At 52.4% G+C, this 14198-nt stretch overlaps 2 protein-coding genes across 9 annotated transcripts in view; one reads left to right on the forward strand and one right to left on the reverse strand.

The window, feature by feature from the left end:
• Positions 1 to 7585, forward strand: part of ARHGEF2 (Rho/Rac guanine nucleotide exchange factor 2) — a 45575-nt gene extending 37990 nt beyond the window's left edge. For all 8 annotated transcript variants that reach the window (XM_036922477.2, XM_036922478.2, XM_036922480.2 and 5 more), the window contains 11 exons: positions 862 to 938; positions 1333 to 1502; positions 2747 to 2814; positions 3803 to 4003; positions 4474 to 4593; positions 4725 to 4792; positions 4934 to 4969; positions 5143 to 5193; positions 5416 to 5859; positions 6159 to 6342; positions 6866 to 7585. In XM_036922477.2, coding sequence (XP_036778372.2) covers positions 862 to 938; positions 1333 to 1502; positions 2747 to 2814; positions 3803 to 4003; positions 4474 to 4593; positions 4725 to 4792; positions 4934 to 4969; positions 5143 to 5193; positions 5416 to 5859; positions 6159 to 6342; positions 6866 to 6939 — 1493 coding nt within the window. In that variant the 3' untranslated portion in view covers positions 6940 to 7585. The remainder of the gene's footprint in view (positions 1 to 861; positions 939 to 1332; positions 1503 to 2746; positions 2815 to 3802; positions 4004 to 4473; positions 4594 to 4724; positions 4793 to 4933; positions 4970 to 5142; positions 5194 to 5415; positions 5860 to 6158; positions 6343 to 6865) is intronic.
• A 3658-nt stretch (positions 7586 to 11243) lies between these two features.
• Positions 11244 to 12686, reverse strand: RXFP4 (relaxin family peptide/INSL5 receptor 4). The gene has a single exon (XM_036922919.2). It carries the CDS (start codon positions 12680 to 12682, stop codon positions 11588 to 11590), a length of 1095 nt encoding a protein of 364 aa, XP_036778814.2. The 5' UTR covers positions 12683 to 12686; the 3' UTR covers positions 11244 to 11587.
• Between the last annotated feature and the right edge of the window lie 1512 nt (positions 12687 to 14198).

Raw genomic sequence — 14198 nt, forward strand, 5'->3', positions numbered from 1 at the left:
TTTATTTCTGAAGCATTTAGCAAAACTCCCCTTCTGGGTGCCCACAGTTTAGTAAGATCTCCAAGGGCAAAGGATGAGTGCGTTTCTTGACTGACATCCGTGTTCTATGGACTTCATTTTTGTTTTCCCCCTCAGTCTTAAGTGTGAGACCTCATAGGATCTGAGAGCCTGGAAGGTGGGACAGAGAAGGAACATGAAAGAGGGGCCTGTTGGGGTTGAAAGAGACACAGGATTATCCAGCTGGGGGAGAGGTGGATCTGGAACTCACCTCCACCTCCCTCCTGAGCACAGCATGAGAAGTGGGAATATTCTGGGGCAGGGGGAATTTAGGCCGGATAGCCAAAAATGTCTTATGTTAGTTACTTGTTAGACATGGAATTTAAAGGCTGAAAAATGGTGGCCCTCCTGCTCTGGGAATCATTTTTACTCTCACAAAAATTCTGGAGCCTTTCACCCAGAAAGAACATACATGTGTTATATTACTGTGGAAAATTGCCTATGCAACTTCGGAGGCTTTGCAGAACCCCTGAAGCCCAGCAATGGTCCCCCTAGGTGTCTGTGGACCCCAGGTTAAGAAACCTGTGTGTTTTCTTCCAAGGCATTGGGTGATCCCTTGGGTCTCCTCAAGCCCAAGAAGCTTTTATCCGACAGCACATGCCCCGTTTTTTTGTTTTCCCTTGCATTTCTGAGCTTTAAGAATGGGAGGAGGGAGGTCTGCAAAGGTAGAGGAAGCAACCAGAGGGGAGAGAACAGAATCAGGAGCTCAAACCTGACAGTTAGGCCTTGTCCTTGAGAAAGAGGGAAACAGCTGCTCAGACCCTCTAATGCTGACTGTTCTTCCAACCTTTATCCCCCTGCCAGATGTGCTAATGCTGCTGATGACAGATGTGCTGCTGTTCCTCCAGGAGAAGGACCAGAAGTACATCTTTCCTGCCCTGGTGAGACCTTCCGCCTTCTCCTTTCTCAGCACAGACAGGCCCTCCTTGCTTTCTTACCCAGGCCTGAAAGAATCCTGGACTCCTCCAGTCAAATAGCTATTATTGTAACCACTGCTATAGAATAGGTAACAGGTATTGTTACTGTGTGCAGGTGCTTAACACCTATGAGGAAGGTGCATCATCATCCCCTTTTTGTAGATGAGGAAAGTAAAGCTCAAAGTTAATTGAATTGTCAAGGGTCACGTAGGTTTCTAGGTCCACTCTGGTGTCAAAGCCTGGGCTCTTAACTGGCATTACAGGCTGACTCTCTAAGTCTTTGGGTATTCCAGGAGTAAAGACCCAAATATTCAAGGATCAGGATTCCCAGGCTTGATCCTTCCTTTCTGACTGGCAGGACAAGCCCTCGGTGGTGTCACTGCAGAATCTAATCGTACGGGACATCGCCAACCAGGAGAAAGGGATGTTTCTGATCAGTGCGGCCCCGCCTGAAATGTATGAGGTCCACACGGCATCCAGGGATGACCGGAGCACCTGGATCAGAGTCATTCAGCAGAGTGTGCGCATGTGAGTGTGTGTATGGCCTCAGGGACCCTACAGCTTAGGACCCCAGGCCACAGTACTCCCCCTGGAACAGAACCCAGGCTTAGAGTGGAGAGGCAGAGGCTGAGGGAGAGACAAGATGGCCCAAGGTGTAAGGGAGGTCATCTCTGTTCTCAAATCCTGTAAAGTTGTATTTTATACCATGACAACCCTGCCCACCTTCCAGATGCAGCATGAGCTGCCCAGCATTGCGTGGTGGCAGACCTACCAGCCAACAGTACCATCTCAGCTGCATGCACAACTTGGTCTGTAGGCAGTGGGCTATGATTTGGATCGTATTGCATTTTACCTTGATGTTCTGAAAATGAGTGCAAAGCGAATGAAAGCATTGATATTAGAGATAAGAGGAGCAACTCTCATAAACAAACTCTGTACAGTAGAGGCAAGAAGGTAACCCTTTCGTGTGCTAAAACAGATCTTTAGCTTCTGTTGGACATACATCAGGAGTGAGGCAGCCCACTCTGTCTATTGTGATGGAAAAAGTCAAGTCAAGTAAAATGTTGGAAATGGATTCTGGGAAGATTATGCCTAAAGAAACTCAATTAGGGTGTTTATAATTTTTTTTAGCTTTCAGGGAATGGATTCTCCTTTACTTTATAAATAATATGTGAACTTTTTTTTTTTTCATTTCTGTAACTTAGACTTTTAAACAAATTTTTTTCAGAAGTGCATACAAAAGCATGAAATTGCCTATCCTAGAAGAACAGTCCAAAATACCTGTCCCATTGACATAGATCCATAGTGGTCTCTTTATTGATAGTGTTAATATTTGTAATTGTGAAAATTAAAACTAATATTATTCTTTTTAATTGTTTATTGAGTTTCTGCCATGTTGAAAGTACTGTTATATTATTTCATGTAATCCTAACAAAAAACCTGTGAGGAAGATATTATCCCCATTTTTCAGATGAGGAAATAGAGAGGATACCACCTGGTAAATAGCGGAGCCAGGATTTGAACCCAGTTTGCTTGATGCCAAAGCTTGTAGTTGGCCCTCTGCACTGTGCTGCTTCTCCAGGTGACCTTTGGGGAGGTATATATATGCCAGTAAATACAGAATCAGTGCTAAGAAAAGGAGAGGGCCAAGAGTGAATGAAGCCGCTGAGTCTTATCAGGGTAGCACAGAGCATGTTCGGGAAGGAGGGAAGACTTGATTCCCGGTTTGTAACCTAACTTCCCCCAACCCACCCAACCTGTTATCCCTCCAGATGCCCATCCAGGGAGGACTTCCCCCTGATTGAGACGGAGGACGAAGCTTATCTGCGGCGAATCAAGAGTAAGTCCACCCACAAAGCTTGTTAAATAATTTATGATGTACCACACAGTGGAATACTATGGAACTATTTTTAAAAGTTAGATGGCTCTATGAGGGCTGATGTAAGTAGATCCATAACCAAAATATATTGTGAAGTGAGAAAAGCAAAGTTTAAAACAATAAAGTGTTATCCCTGGTGTAAAAATGAGGATAGATATATGTCACAGGTATCTTTGTGTGTGTTTGTGTGTAACATCTCCAAAAGATAAGATATTACTACTCTAGAAAGATAAGATGTTATTATCATTGCCTCTGGGAATGGGAACTAGGTCGAGACAGTAACTTATTACTTTTTTACTATATTAGAGTTTGACTTAACTGCTGTACAAAAAGACTAACAAAAACCAGTTGCTTAAACAACATAGATTATTTCTCTCCATATAGCAGTCCAGAAGTGGGAAGTGCAGGGTAATAGTGCAGCTCTACCACCTTCAACATGAAGATTCTCCACTTCTGCATGCAAAAAGGCTACTCCCAACTCCTGCTGTCACATCTGCAACCCAGCAAGCAGGGAGGGGTAAAGGAATAAGCAGAATTTATACTCATTTCTTTTAAGGGCAGATCTGGAAGACACGCACATCCATTGGCCAGAATTTAGTCACGTGGCAATGTCTAGCTGCAAGTCAGGCTGGGAAATGTAGTCTAACTGGGCGGCCATTTGCTCAGATGAAATTTACACACATTTTGTAATGAAGTTGGGGAGAATGAAAACTGGTAGTCTGAGTCTCTGCCACAGATTGTTTTATTTTTGTTTTTAAAACAAAAGTGGTGTGTTCTTTTTTCCCCCAAAAAAAAGTGTTTTTCTTTTTTGTAAATGCCAAACAAACAAAATTAAGTTCTACCACTCTGCCCAGAGCTGGTCCCCCAGCCCCTAGGGCTGCCCCTCCACTACTGCCTCTTTTGGGTGCCCCAGACGGCTCCCGTGTGCTCACCTGCTCCCTATCCACAGTGGAGCTGCAGCAGAAAGACCGGGCTTTGGTGGAGCTGCTGCAAGAGAAGGTTGGGCTGTTTGCCGAGATGGCGCATTTCCAGGTGGAAGAGGATGGCAGCAGTGGGACGCCCCTGCCTACCCTGCCCAGGGGCCTTTTCCGCTCTGAGTCCCTTGAGTCCCCGCGTGGTGAGCGGCTGCTGCTGGATGCCATCCGTGAGGGTAAGGGAGCCTCTAGGGAAGAGTCCAGTCTCATCCACTCACCATCACAGAATATGGACACATGGCTGGACCTGGATGCATAAGACATGGGGGATGTCAACTGCATTGTCCATAAACTCCTTGAGTGCCTATTTGGTGCCCGGTGCTGGGAATACTATGGTACTGTTTTAAAAAGTGATACAGCTCCATGAGGGCTGGTGTAGATCCATAACCAAAATATATTATTAAGTGAAAAGAGCAAGGTTTGCTACTTTGGACACTTGCTGCTGTTTAACGTTTCAATTCCTGCATAAACTTGTGCTGCCTTTCAGGCACCTTTAATGACCTTTGCCTGGCATGTGGTGGTATGAGTGGGGGCATTATTCCCCCAGATGCCTGAATGTTCGTGTGAATTGGATGAATGTCGTCTCCTCCCATTCCCCACAGGGTCTGTGTCACTCCTGTCCTCACCTCTTCCTCTTTCCCCTCAGTGGAGGGCCTGAAGGACCTGCTCATGGGGCCTGGAGTGGAGCTGCTCTTGACACCGCGGGAACCAGCCTTGCCGATGGAAGCAGACAGCAGTGGCACCACAAGTCCTGGGGTCACTGCCAGTGAGTGCCAGGGCAGGGGACCCAAGGTAGTCGGTGGGAGGGGTTAAAGAGAATGGGGTGGCACTAGGGACCGAGTGGTGCCAGGGCCCTAGGGAAGTGAGCTCGGCCCATCCTTTTCCCTTTCTCAACAGATGGTGAGGCCAGAACCTTCAATGGCTCAATTGAGCTCTGCCGAGCTGACTCAGACTCCAGCCAGAAGGTGGGTTCTCAGGAGGTGTCAGGACTTGGCTAGAGGGTGGTAATGGACAGCTGGCCTATAGGGCCTTGACCCAGAGCTGTCAGGAACAGGCACCAGGGATGTGTTTGCCTGCTGATTGCCCAACCTTCCCCATTTCTGCAGGATCGAAATGGAAATCAGCTGAGATCTCCTCAGGAGGTGAGATGGGAATCTAATGGTTTAGGACGCTGAGAAATTGGAGCCCAGTTTGGAGAGGTGTGGGGGAGCATCTACCCCTCAGCCTTATCCACATACCCACACTTATTCAATTTCTGGGCAGTTTGCCCATCCTTAAGCTTGGGCTCTGTTCCCACCCTCTCCTCTGTCCTCAGGAAGCGTTACAGCGATTGGTCAATCTCTACGGGCTTCTGCATGGCCTGCAGGTCAGTGGGGCGAGGGCTGGGAAGGGGAGGGGCCAGACCGGAGCTGCCCGTTCTCCTGTTCAGGTGGGGCAGAGTCATCTTAAGGGGCCTTCCTAAGTGTCCCCCCCGAACCTGCCCCAGTTCATGCTCTGCAGGAATCATGCCCTGCGTCCGGGGGAGTGAGGGTGAGAGGTGGTAGAATCGGGGTTCTGATACACCCACCTGTCCCCATTCCCCTCCAAGGCGGCTGTGGCCCAGCAGGACACGCTGATGGAAGCCCGGTTTCCCGAGGGCCCCGAGCGGCGGGAGAAGCTGTCCAGAACCAACTCTCGGGATGGGGAGGCTGGCAGAGCTGGGGCTACCCCTGCGGCTCCTGAAAAGCAGGCCACGGAACTGGCGTTACTGCAGCGGCAACACGCGCTGTTGCAGGAGGAGCTGCGGCGCTGCCGGCGGCTGGGTGAGGAGCGGGCGACTGAGGCTGGCAGCCTGGAAGCCCGGCTCCGGGAAAGCGAACAGGCCCGGGCTCTGCTGGAGCGGGAGGCCGAAGAGGCTCGCAGGCAGCTGGCCGCCTTGGGCCAGACCGAACCGCTCCCAGCCGAGGCCCCCTGGGCCCGCAGGCCTCTGGATCCTCGGCGCCGTAGCCTCCCTGCAGGCGATGCCCTGTACTTGAGTTTCACCCCGCCACAGGTAAGGAAGCTAGAGTCGTGAGCTGACCTGGCACGGACATGGGGGTCCATGGGAGAACCTGAAAGGAACCGGGGATTTGAGCCCAAAAGAAATTGGCGATAGACCTGAAGGATGTTAAGATACTGGCTGGAGAACCGAAAAGTGTAGCTGGGTGCAGAACGAAACCCGTCAGCGGGAGAGGTGCTGAGAGAGAGTCCAGCATGGGGCTCAGCAGGCCTGCTGCCCCAAGACGAGCAGGCTCTGCTGTCATCATACTGCTCAGTCCCTGGCCTGCTCTGCTCCCTGTCTGCTGTCCACAGCCCAGCCGAGGCCACGACCGCCTGGACTTGCCTGTGACTGTCCGCTCCGTCCATCGACCCTTTGAGGACCGAGAGAGGCAGGAGCTGGGCAGCCCTGACGAGCGGCTGCAAGATAGCAGTGACCCTGACACCGGCAGCGAGGAGGAAGGCAGCGGCCGTCTCTCTCCGCCCCACAGTCCACGAGGTGAGACCCTGCAGAGACATGGACTGGAAGTGGGGTGCAACCTGGGACAGACCCTTGGGCTGTGGCTCCAAAGGGGAGGCTGCATACTCGATAGTACAAGAACATTTGGGATGGTCCCTGACTAACCGCTGAGGTCTACAGCAACTCTTGGGAGGGACACACAGGATTTCCCATTTTTTCTGATGGTGAAGAATGGTTGGTGGAACTCCAGGGTGCAAAAAAATGTAGGGACCTCTCCTTCTCCAATAAGTCGCTGATTCCTAGCCTTTTAAAGTAAACAAATTTCAAAGACCTCAAAAACCAAAGTTCTTAGAGTTGGTTCAGGAAATATAGGACAACCTAAAGCTACCGTGACTTCATATAATAATCTTAAAATATTTTGTATCCCATTAATCAGATTGTATCTTCAAATGCTTACAGAGTGTACAGAGTAGGGGGTGTGGGTACATTACTTAACTTTGTTGGTAGATTTCTCGGGTGGAACCTCTGCTTACTCACTAACTTTGCCCCACACCCCCTTCAGATTTCACCCGAATGCAGGACATCCCAGAAGAGACAGAGAGTCGTGATGGGGAGCCTGGAGCTTCAGAGAGTTAAGGGGGCCCCTCCCCCTGGCCTGTGCCCCCTGGAAGGACATTACTGAGGGAGGCAAACCTTGGGGACTCCAGTCTGCCGATGACAAGGGAACATTTAAAAGAACTGCTGATGGTCCCTGCCACCTCTCGGGGTCCTTGGATACCTGGGGCCGGTCTGGAAGCTGGGTGAATGAGGCCACAGTGCCCTCTGGTGGCGTCCAGAAGCTGCACCACAGATGCCAGTTTTTCATGCCTTCTTCCCTCTACTTTAGGAAAATTTATTTATTTATTGTTTATTAGTTGTGGAGGGAGAGGGGATTTAGAGGACCAGGGACATGGGAACCAAGCCATAGGGATCGGGGGGCCTTGTCCTATAACACTACTGGGGTTTATTTGGGCTTCACCATGCAGCTGCTGGGGTCTAGCCCTGACGCCCCTCCCCAGCAACCCCCCTCCTGGAGGGGAGGCAGCAGCCTTAGGGGGGCTGCCCCTTCCAGAAGGGCTGTGGGCGGGGCCATGTCCTCTCCCTTTCCCCTCAACCTCTTAACTGCTGTCCTCCCTTCTCTCCATCCTCCATGGAAACCCCAGGGAGATGACCTGGCTTCCTGGAGTCGATGGAATAGAGGTTGAAGTGGCCATAATGGTTTGTAAGGGGTTGGGGGGGGGAACCCCACAGGGACCAGAATGTTATTTTTTGTTGTTGTTTTCTTTTTTTGTACCAAAGCCAACTGCACGTGTTTTATATTTTTAAGAGAAGATTATAGGCGCTTAGAGATCACAGCCTTCTATCTCCACATTTCTGAAGAATTTGAGGTGGGGGGAACAATGGCTTCTTCCCTCATCTGTAGTAATGGGGGACCTGTTCTGACCTCTTCCCCAGCCATTTGGGGAAAAAAGTTCTAGGGTGAGTTGGGCAATTTCTACAAACCCTGACCTCATCCCCCACCACAGCAACCATGACCTGAAACCTCAGTGTGAATTGGGGGGATTTTTTTAATGGATTCCCTCCTAGTACCCACCAGCCCCAGCCATTTTTTTCTGCCAATTTGATTGTAAAAAAAAGATAAAAGCAGGGAAAATTAAAGACCTGGAACCCCGTGAAATGCCGTCTCTTGATGTCTGCCAATTCCGAGGGTGCTGGTTGGGGTTGGGGGGGCCGTGAGCACCAGGCAGTGACCTATGCTCTCTGAAAGGGGCCCTTCATCTCACAGGAGGGCAGACTGCCTCACTGCGCTGGGCCTAGCAGAGGAAACTGCTGCCAAAACCTTTTTTGTTGTCGTTGATATTTAAGGATTGAAAGTCGTTGAAATACAAGGAGAAAAATGAAGGGCACTTAGGTTTGGTGGCTGTGGGGGATTCCAATGTTAGAAAACTTTATTTTCATCTCTGTGTGCGTGCTAAGAAACTGCATCAGCCTGTAGCCCATTCCCTCCCTCTGGGCACAGTTCCTGTGAGCCTCTCCCCTGTGCCACGCATTTCCAGATTCAGCCCCCACCCCCCACTCCCGCCCTTGTCCTCAGGGGCAGAGCCCTGGGGTAACCTCTAAGATGTTCTCCTCATAGGAGCTGCTCATTTGCTCTTTGCCTTTTCACGAGGCTGTGAGAGATGAGGTTGGTTTCAGTTCTTGTTTTGGGTTAATTTTATGTTCTGTTCCTGGTTAATACCCTACTTTGGGCCTGGGGGAGGGGAGGCGGAGAGAGATTAGAGCTATATGAATGCAGGCTTAGGCACACATACCTCTGTTGGCACCCACCGGGTGAGATGAGAAGGATGGGGCTCCAGACCTCAGCTGGGAAGAGGAATTGAAACTGCCTGGGGGGCAGGCTGAGGGGAGCAGCCAGCACCCTCCACTCCTGTCATTCTCTCCCACCAGCATCTGGCCATTGCGAGGTGATTTCTCATCCATACATCCATTATGAAATCAGAGAGGTTAGGAATTGTTCTCAAGTTGAACAGACAAGGGGAAACCTGGATGCAGAAAGATTGCTAGGCTGGGAGGGTGGGGGTGTCGGGGAGGAGAACCCTCCACACTGCAGTCCCCAACTTCCCTTCCTTGGCTACTCTGCATGAAAATACCAGAGCTCCAAGTTTCAAATACGCTGACACATGGCTCAGCAGCTGCCTGCCATGTCATCCGGAGCATCTGGGACCCAAATCTGTAAAGGTAATGGTGGAGGGAGGAAGACCAGTGGACTGGGGACTCCTAGGTCACATTCAAGGACACCCAAGATTGGGGAATGCAGCCTCCTCGGGCATTCTCACTCAGATCCAATGAACGATGTTGGTCAGGAGAGAAGCAGAAACCTGGAGGCACAGAGCCCAGAGAGGGTACAGAGAAGCCACAGCTCAGGGGAGAACAGCCCTGTGTTATTCCCAGCAGCACCGACCCTCCTGCCACCCCCTGGCCAAATCTCCCTCCGCATCTTGGCCCTGATATATGTCACACTTTTCTCTGATGGGGAGATTAATCCGGAGATGAGTCTCTCCCACATCATTCTGTCTGTTGTGCCTAATCCCATTTTGGGAAACTTAACTCTGTCCTTCCTGGTACCATTTCAAAGCTCTGTGGCTTGTGCTCTAGGAAGCCAGGGCCCGGCCTCTAGCCACAAAGCCTTCCTTCCCTTACTAGAGGAGCTTCAAGCTGGTGGGGTCTAATCACCCCCCCACCCCGCCGCGCTCCCGCCCCTGTCGCTGCACCCTCACCTACCTCTGCTCCTCCTCTCCAAGGGTAGGTCTACATGCATTCATTCATTTCTGACTTGGACCTGTTTAAACTGTCAATATTTACCTCTAGGCCCCATAAAACAGAAATGCCCCCAGAGGAGCCAATATCCGGTGCCCAGCAAAGCCATCAGAGGAGCTGGGGAGGGGCGGGGACAGCAATAGGCGGTTTCCATTCTCTTGAATTGTCTGGGAACAGACCTAGAGTTCTGGAACCAGTTTAAACATTATCAAAAAGAGGAAATTAAACACTGAGGGGCTAATTAAATCTCTTTAATGTTGCATAATATGTTGGGAATTGGATGGCTGTTTAGAGCCTCTTCTGCTCAGTAACTGGATGGAGCTGGTGCGGACAGGGTTGGTAGGCCCCGAGGCCACCCTCACTGGGGCTTCCTGCCCTGCTCTGAGCTGTTGCTCTGGGCTCTTGAGTGGCCAGAGTTGTCCTGAGTTACAAGACACACCAGAGCTTGGTGGTGGTGGTGATGGTGGGGGGAGGGGGCAGTGGGAATGGAAGCTCCACCCACTTTCCCGATACCTCCTCCCTCCCAGGGACTGGTCCCCAGAAAGTCCCTTCTGATGGCTAACCTTTGCCATTGTTGGGTCTCTGGATATGGAAAACAAAGGGGAGCCCCCTGCCTTGAAGAAGGACAGACTTTTAAGAGGGGCTTGAAGAGACAGCCCCTTGCTCGGTTCTTCATATAAAACTAATTTCACTGCGGAGCATGTAAAAATCATTCCAGATGGTTCCCATCCCCATTATTTCCTCCCTTTCCTTCTCTCTGCCTTCTTTTTACATGAAGTGCAAGAATAACAGCTGAGCATTCTATTTCAGGCACTGTTGAATTCTCCACTGCACATTTTACAGATGAGGAAACAGGTACAGAGAAGTGGGGTAACATACTGAGGTCCCGCAGCCGGTGAGCGTCAGGGAGGGCGATGACTTAAGTGTTCTCCCACCTCCGCTCTGACAGTCGGAGCTAAGTACTGGGATCAGAGGAAGACCAACACCACTAACCGTAGTTCCCACTTCTCGGCACACACCGTTAGCCGCCTCCTCTGCCGGCCCCCTTCTGCATCTCTTACTCCTCTACGTCCCACCCACATCCTTGACACATCATGAGCTTCACTTCTCCCTCCAAATCCTGACTGAAGGAGGGACACACAGGCTCTCCCGGCCAGCACCAGGGTTTCGCAATCAGGGCTTGGCTGGTACCAGCAATCCAGCAGGACCTCACGCGAGGCATCTCCCTGCAGGGGAGGTACGGCTTTTTGCAGCTCTGGTCTTTTGCAGGCACCACGTTTCTGTGGGCACCACTGAGAAGGTGAGAAGGTGGAAATGGCCAGGAAAGGAGGGCATTTTTGGCTCTGGCACCAGAGAAGGACAAGGCATACCCGGTTTGAGGTGAGGGGTAGGGAGACGGGGAGGACAGACAGGGAGATAGGCACCAACCTATCTCCCATTAGTCTAGATCCACTGATCCTTAGTCTAGAACCCTTGGGAAGATTTTTTGGGAATCCTTACAGCAGACAGAAATGGGGCGAAGAATACTTTTGTCCACACTGAACTGGAGGTGGAACTGGGATAAAAGGTCAAGACAATTTGTGGATGATCCAGTGGTTTATTCTCAGATCCTCTTCTTTCTCACCTCCAAATAGACATGTAGTGTGTCACACTCAGCCCTGACCTGAGCCCAGGCATCCCTCATCCCACCACACCCAGAGTGGGATCAAAGATCAAACTTCCCTGGAGGGCATTACAGCCTGGCAGAGGCCAGCCTCGCCCTCCCTGGCATGTGTGGATTTTGCACCTGGCAGACCCCAGAAAGGAAGGTGTACAGCTTACACTCTCGATCCAGGTGTCCCTTTGTCCAAGTTGGAGAGCATGGCAGAAGGGCCACTCTCCTGGCAATGCTGTCCACCCGCCGCCTGCCTACCTCCTTCCGAGCCACCTATTCCTCCCCTTCCCGGCCCTGGGAACGCAGCCTTGCTTGCAGATCCCTGAAGGTGTCTGCCAGGGCCCGCCGCGGCCCCCGCCTTAGGAGGCAGTACAGCACGGGGTTGAGGCAGCTGTTGCTGTGCGCCAGGCAGGTGGTGACCGGGAAGACATAGGTATGGATGGTGTAGAAAGTGCTGTCCCAGGGCACCAGGTCAAATTTCACCAGGACACCCCATAGAGTGACCACGTGGTTGGGGAACCAGCAGAGGAAGAAGGAGGCCACCAGGATGCGGACAGAGCGGGCCACAACCCTACTGTCCTGCCGCCGCCGCCGCCGCCGCCGCAGGAAGGCCAGCAGCAGCAAGTAGCTGGTGCTGATGATGCCCAGGGGCACCATGAAGGCCAGCACCACCCTCTGCAGCTGGTAGGCGCCCATCCAGTATCTGCTGGGGAAGCGCAGCAGGCACAGACGCACACCCCACACCTCCCCCTCAGCCCCAAAGACAGCTGTGGGCACTGTCACTAGGGCGGCTGCCACCCACACCGCTAGGCTGGCCATGCGGGCCCAGAAGAGCGAGAGGTGGGCACCTGGTCCTGCAGCCATGGCCACCACCCAGTATCGGGCAACGCTCAGCGCCGTGATGAGGAAGATGCTGGCATAGATGTTGAGGACAGTGGCCGTCAGGACCATCTTGCAGAGGGCGCCTCCGAAGGGCCAGTGGAAGTCCAGAGCCGACTCAGCTGCCCAGAAGGGGAGAGTGAGGGCCAGCCCCAGGTCTGCCAGAGCCAGGTTGAAGACAAAAGTGTCAGAAGGTGGGCCAGGGGCTCGTCGAGTGCAATTGCCCAGCACCCATAGCACAGCCAAATTTCCCAGCAAGCCGGCGGCCCCCACAAGCCCGTAGGCCAGGGCCACCATGACCCTCAGGGCCAGGAACTTGACGGGCATGGCAGCAGCATCGGCGCTCAGCACACTGCCTCCGGACGTGTTGGCCCAGAATGCAGGCGGCGGGGCAGAGGTATTGGGGGTGGGCATTGCAGGGCTCAGGGGGTCGGTGGGCCAGGCAGAGGGGCCAGGGCCACCCAAGGCTGTCAGCGGGAGGCGGCCCATCTGAATGCGCTCTCAGGGCCTCCGGCTGCCAGGAGCCCCAGCCCACGCCCACACCTCCCAGGGAGGGTGTAGATTGGGACGACCTGCCCCGTCCCTGCTGGCCACGATTGGTGGGAAGCTGGGGAGGGCCTGAACACTGGGATAAAGGTGGGCAGGCGTGTGTGTGTGTAGGAAGAGCTATGTGGCAGGGGTCAGGAGAGAAGGGGCAGTTATCCCACTATGGTGGACAGTCCCAAGCCTCCACCCAGGAAGAGGTATCCCATCTCAGGTAACAGGAACCAAACCAGAGCCCCCTTTATCCCTAAAGCGTGTGGGGGTCCCCTTCCCTGCCCAGAGTGGTCCTTTGGGCCTGAGGGAAGAGGTCCTGGAAGGGGTATAGGGGCAGGGACTCAGAACGGGTGTCTGAAAGAACAGAGGTTCTGGAGTCCCAGATCGGCGGCGCGCTGGCTGTGTGACTTCGGGTGATTCACTTTACTCCCCAGAGCCTCAGCCTCCTTGCTTAAAATTTTCAGATTAAAGTCACTGTTTCACATCATCGTTGTGAGGAAATGAGATGGTACATGTGAGAAAGCACTTTATACACTGCTATTTGCATGAATGATTATTAGTTCAAGGGAAAAGTTTGGGATGCCTATGGTGGAAGGGAGCGGGGTACAGAGCAGCTATGATCGCTGTGCCCAAGGAACAGTGCCAATGAAAGCACAGGCTGGAATTCATTGCAACAGCAAGTGACCTTGAGGCTGAGGGCAGGAAGGGAAAGGGGAGGAAGTCACAGCTTCCTGTTGCCTCCCACTGGGAACACGGCCTGTGAGGTCCTGTGTGGCCCTGGGACATGCCCTCGCTCCTGCTTCTGCTCAGAGTAATAAGTAATCCTATTAACCTGTCACTCCCATTGCCATTTTACTCTTTTCTGCTCTGGTCTGTGGAGGCAGAGGTCAACGGTACCCCACCCTCTCCTCCAACCCCCAAACCCCATTCAGAACTGTGGATCCTGAGACACACCCTCGCCCAAGCCATCCTGTCTCCCCGCGATCTCAGTCCTAAGGGGAAAATCGCCTCATTGGTCCTCCCCTTTTGTGCCCATATCCCTACCTTTGCAGACTTTGCTGTGATGGGGAAAAAGAAGGTGAGAGGTGAGTAAGTGCAAGAGTGAGGCTTTTTCAAGGATTCCAAAATATTCAGCACCTTCCTACCTCTGCCAGCTAATTTAGATGTTCGATGTTCAGTTCCCCTGGAGTAGTGGGGGAGGAGGGGCCCTTCAGGATGGTCAATCAGCAGTGGGTGTGATGAACCCTACAAGAGAGCCCCAGAGGTGAAAAGGACCCAGAACGGGTGGCAGGATGTTTGGGTCTTTCAGCAGGGGGAGGGTGTGAAGGGGTGCTCAGAAGGAGAATCCTCGGACCAAGTTCAGGTGGGCCCCCAGGGCTATCTTTTCTCAAGCACCACTCCTGTGTGACTTTGTGGGCCACATTTTTCTCTCAGGGCCACATTTACTCCTCCACCTGCACAGCATCAC

Source organism: Manis pentadactyla, chromosome 19 (assembly GCF_030020395.1).
Source record: "Manis pentadactyla isolate mManPen7 chromosome 19, mManPen7.hap1, whole genome shotgun sequence".
Classification (NCBI taxonomy): domain Eukaryota; kingdom Metazoa; phylum Chordata; class Mammalia; order Pholidota; family Manidae; genus Manis; species Manis pentadactyla.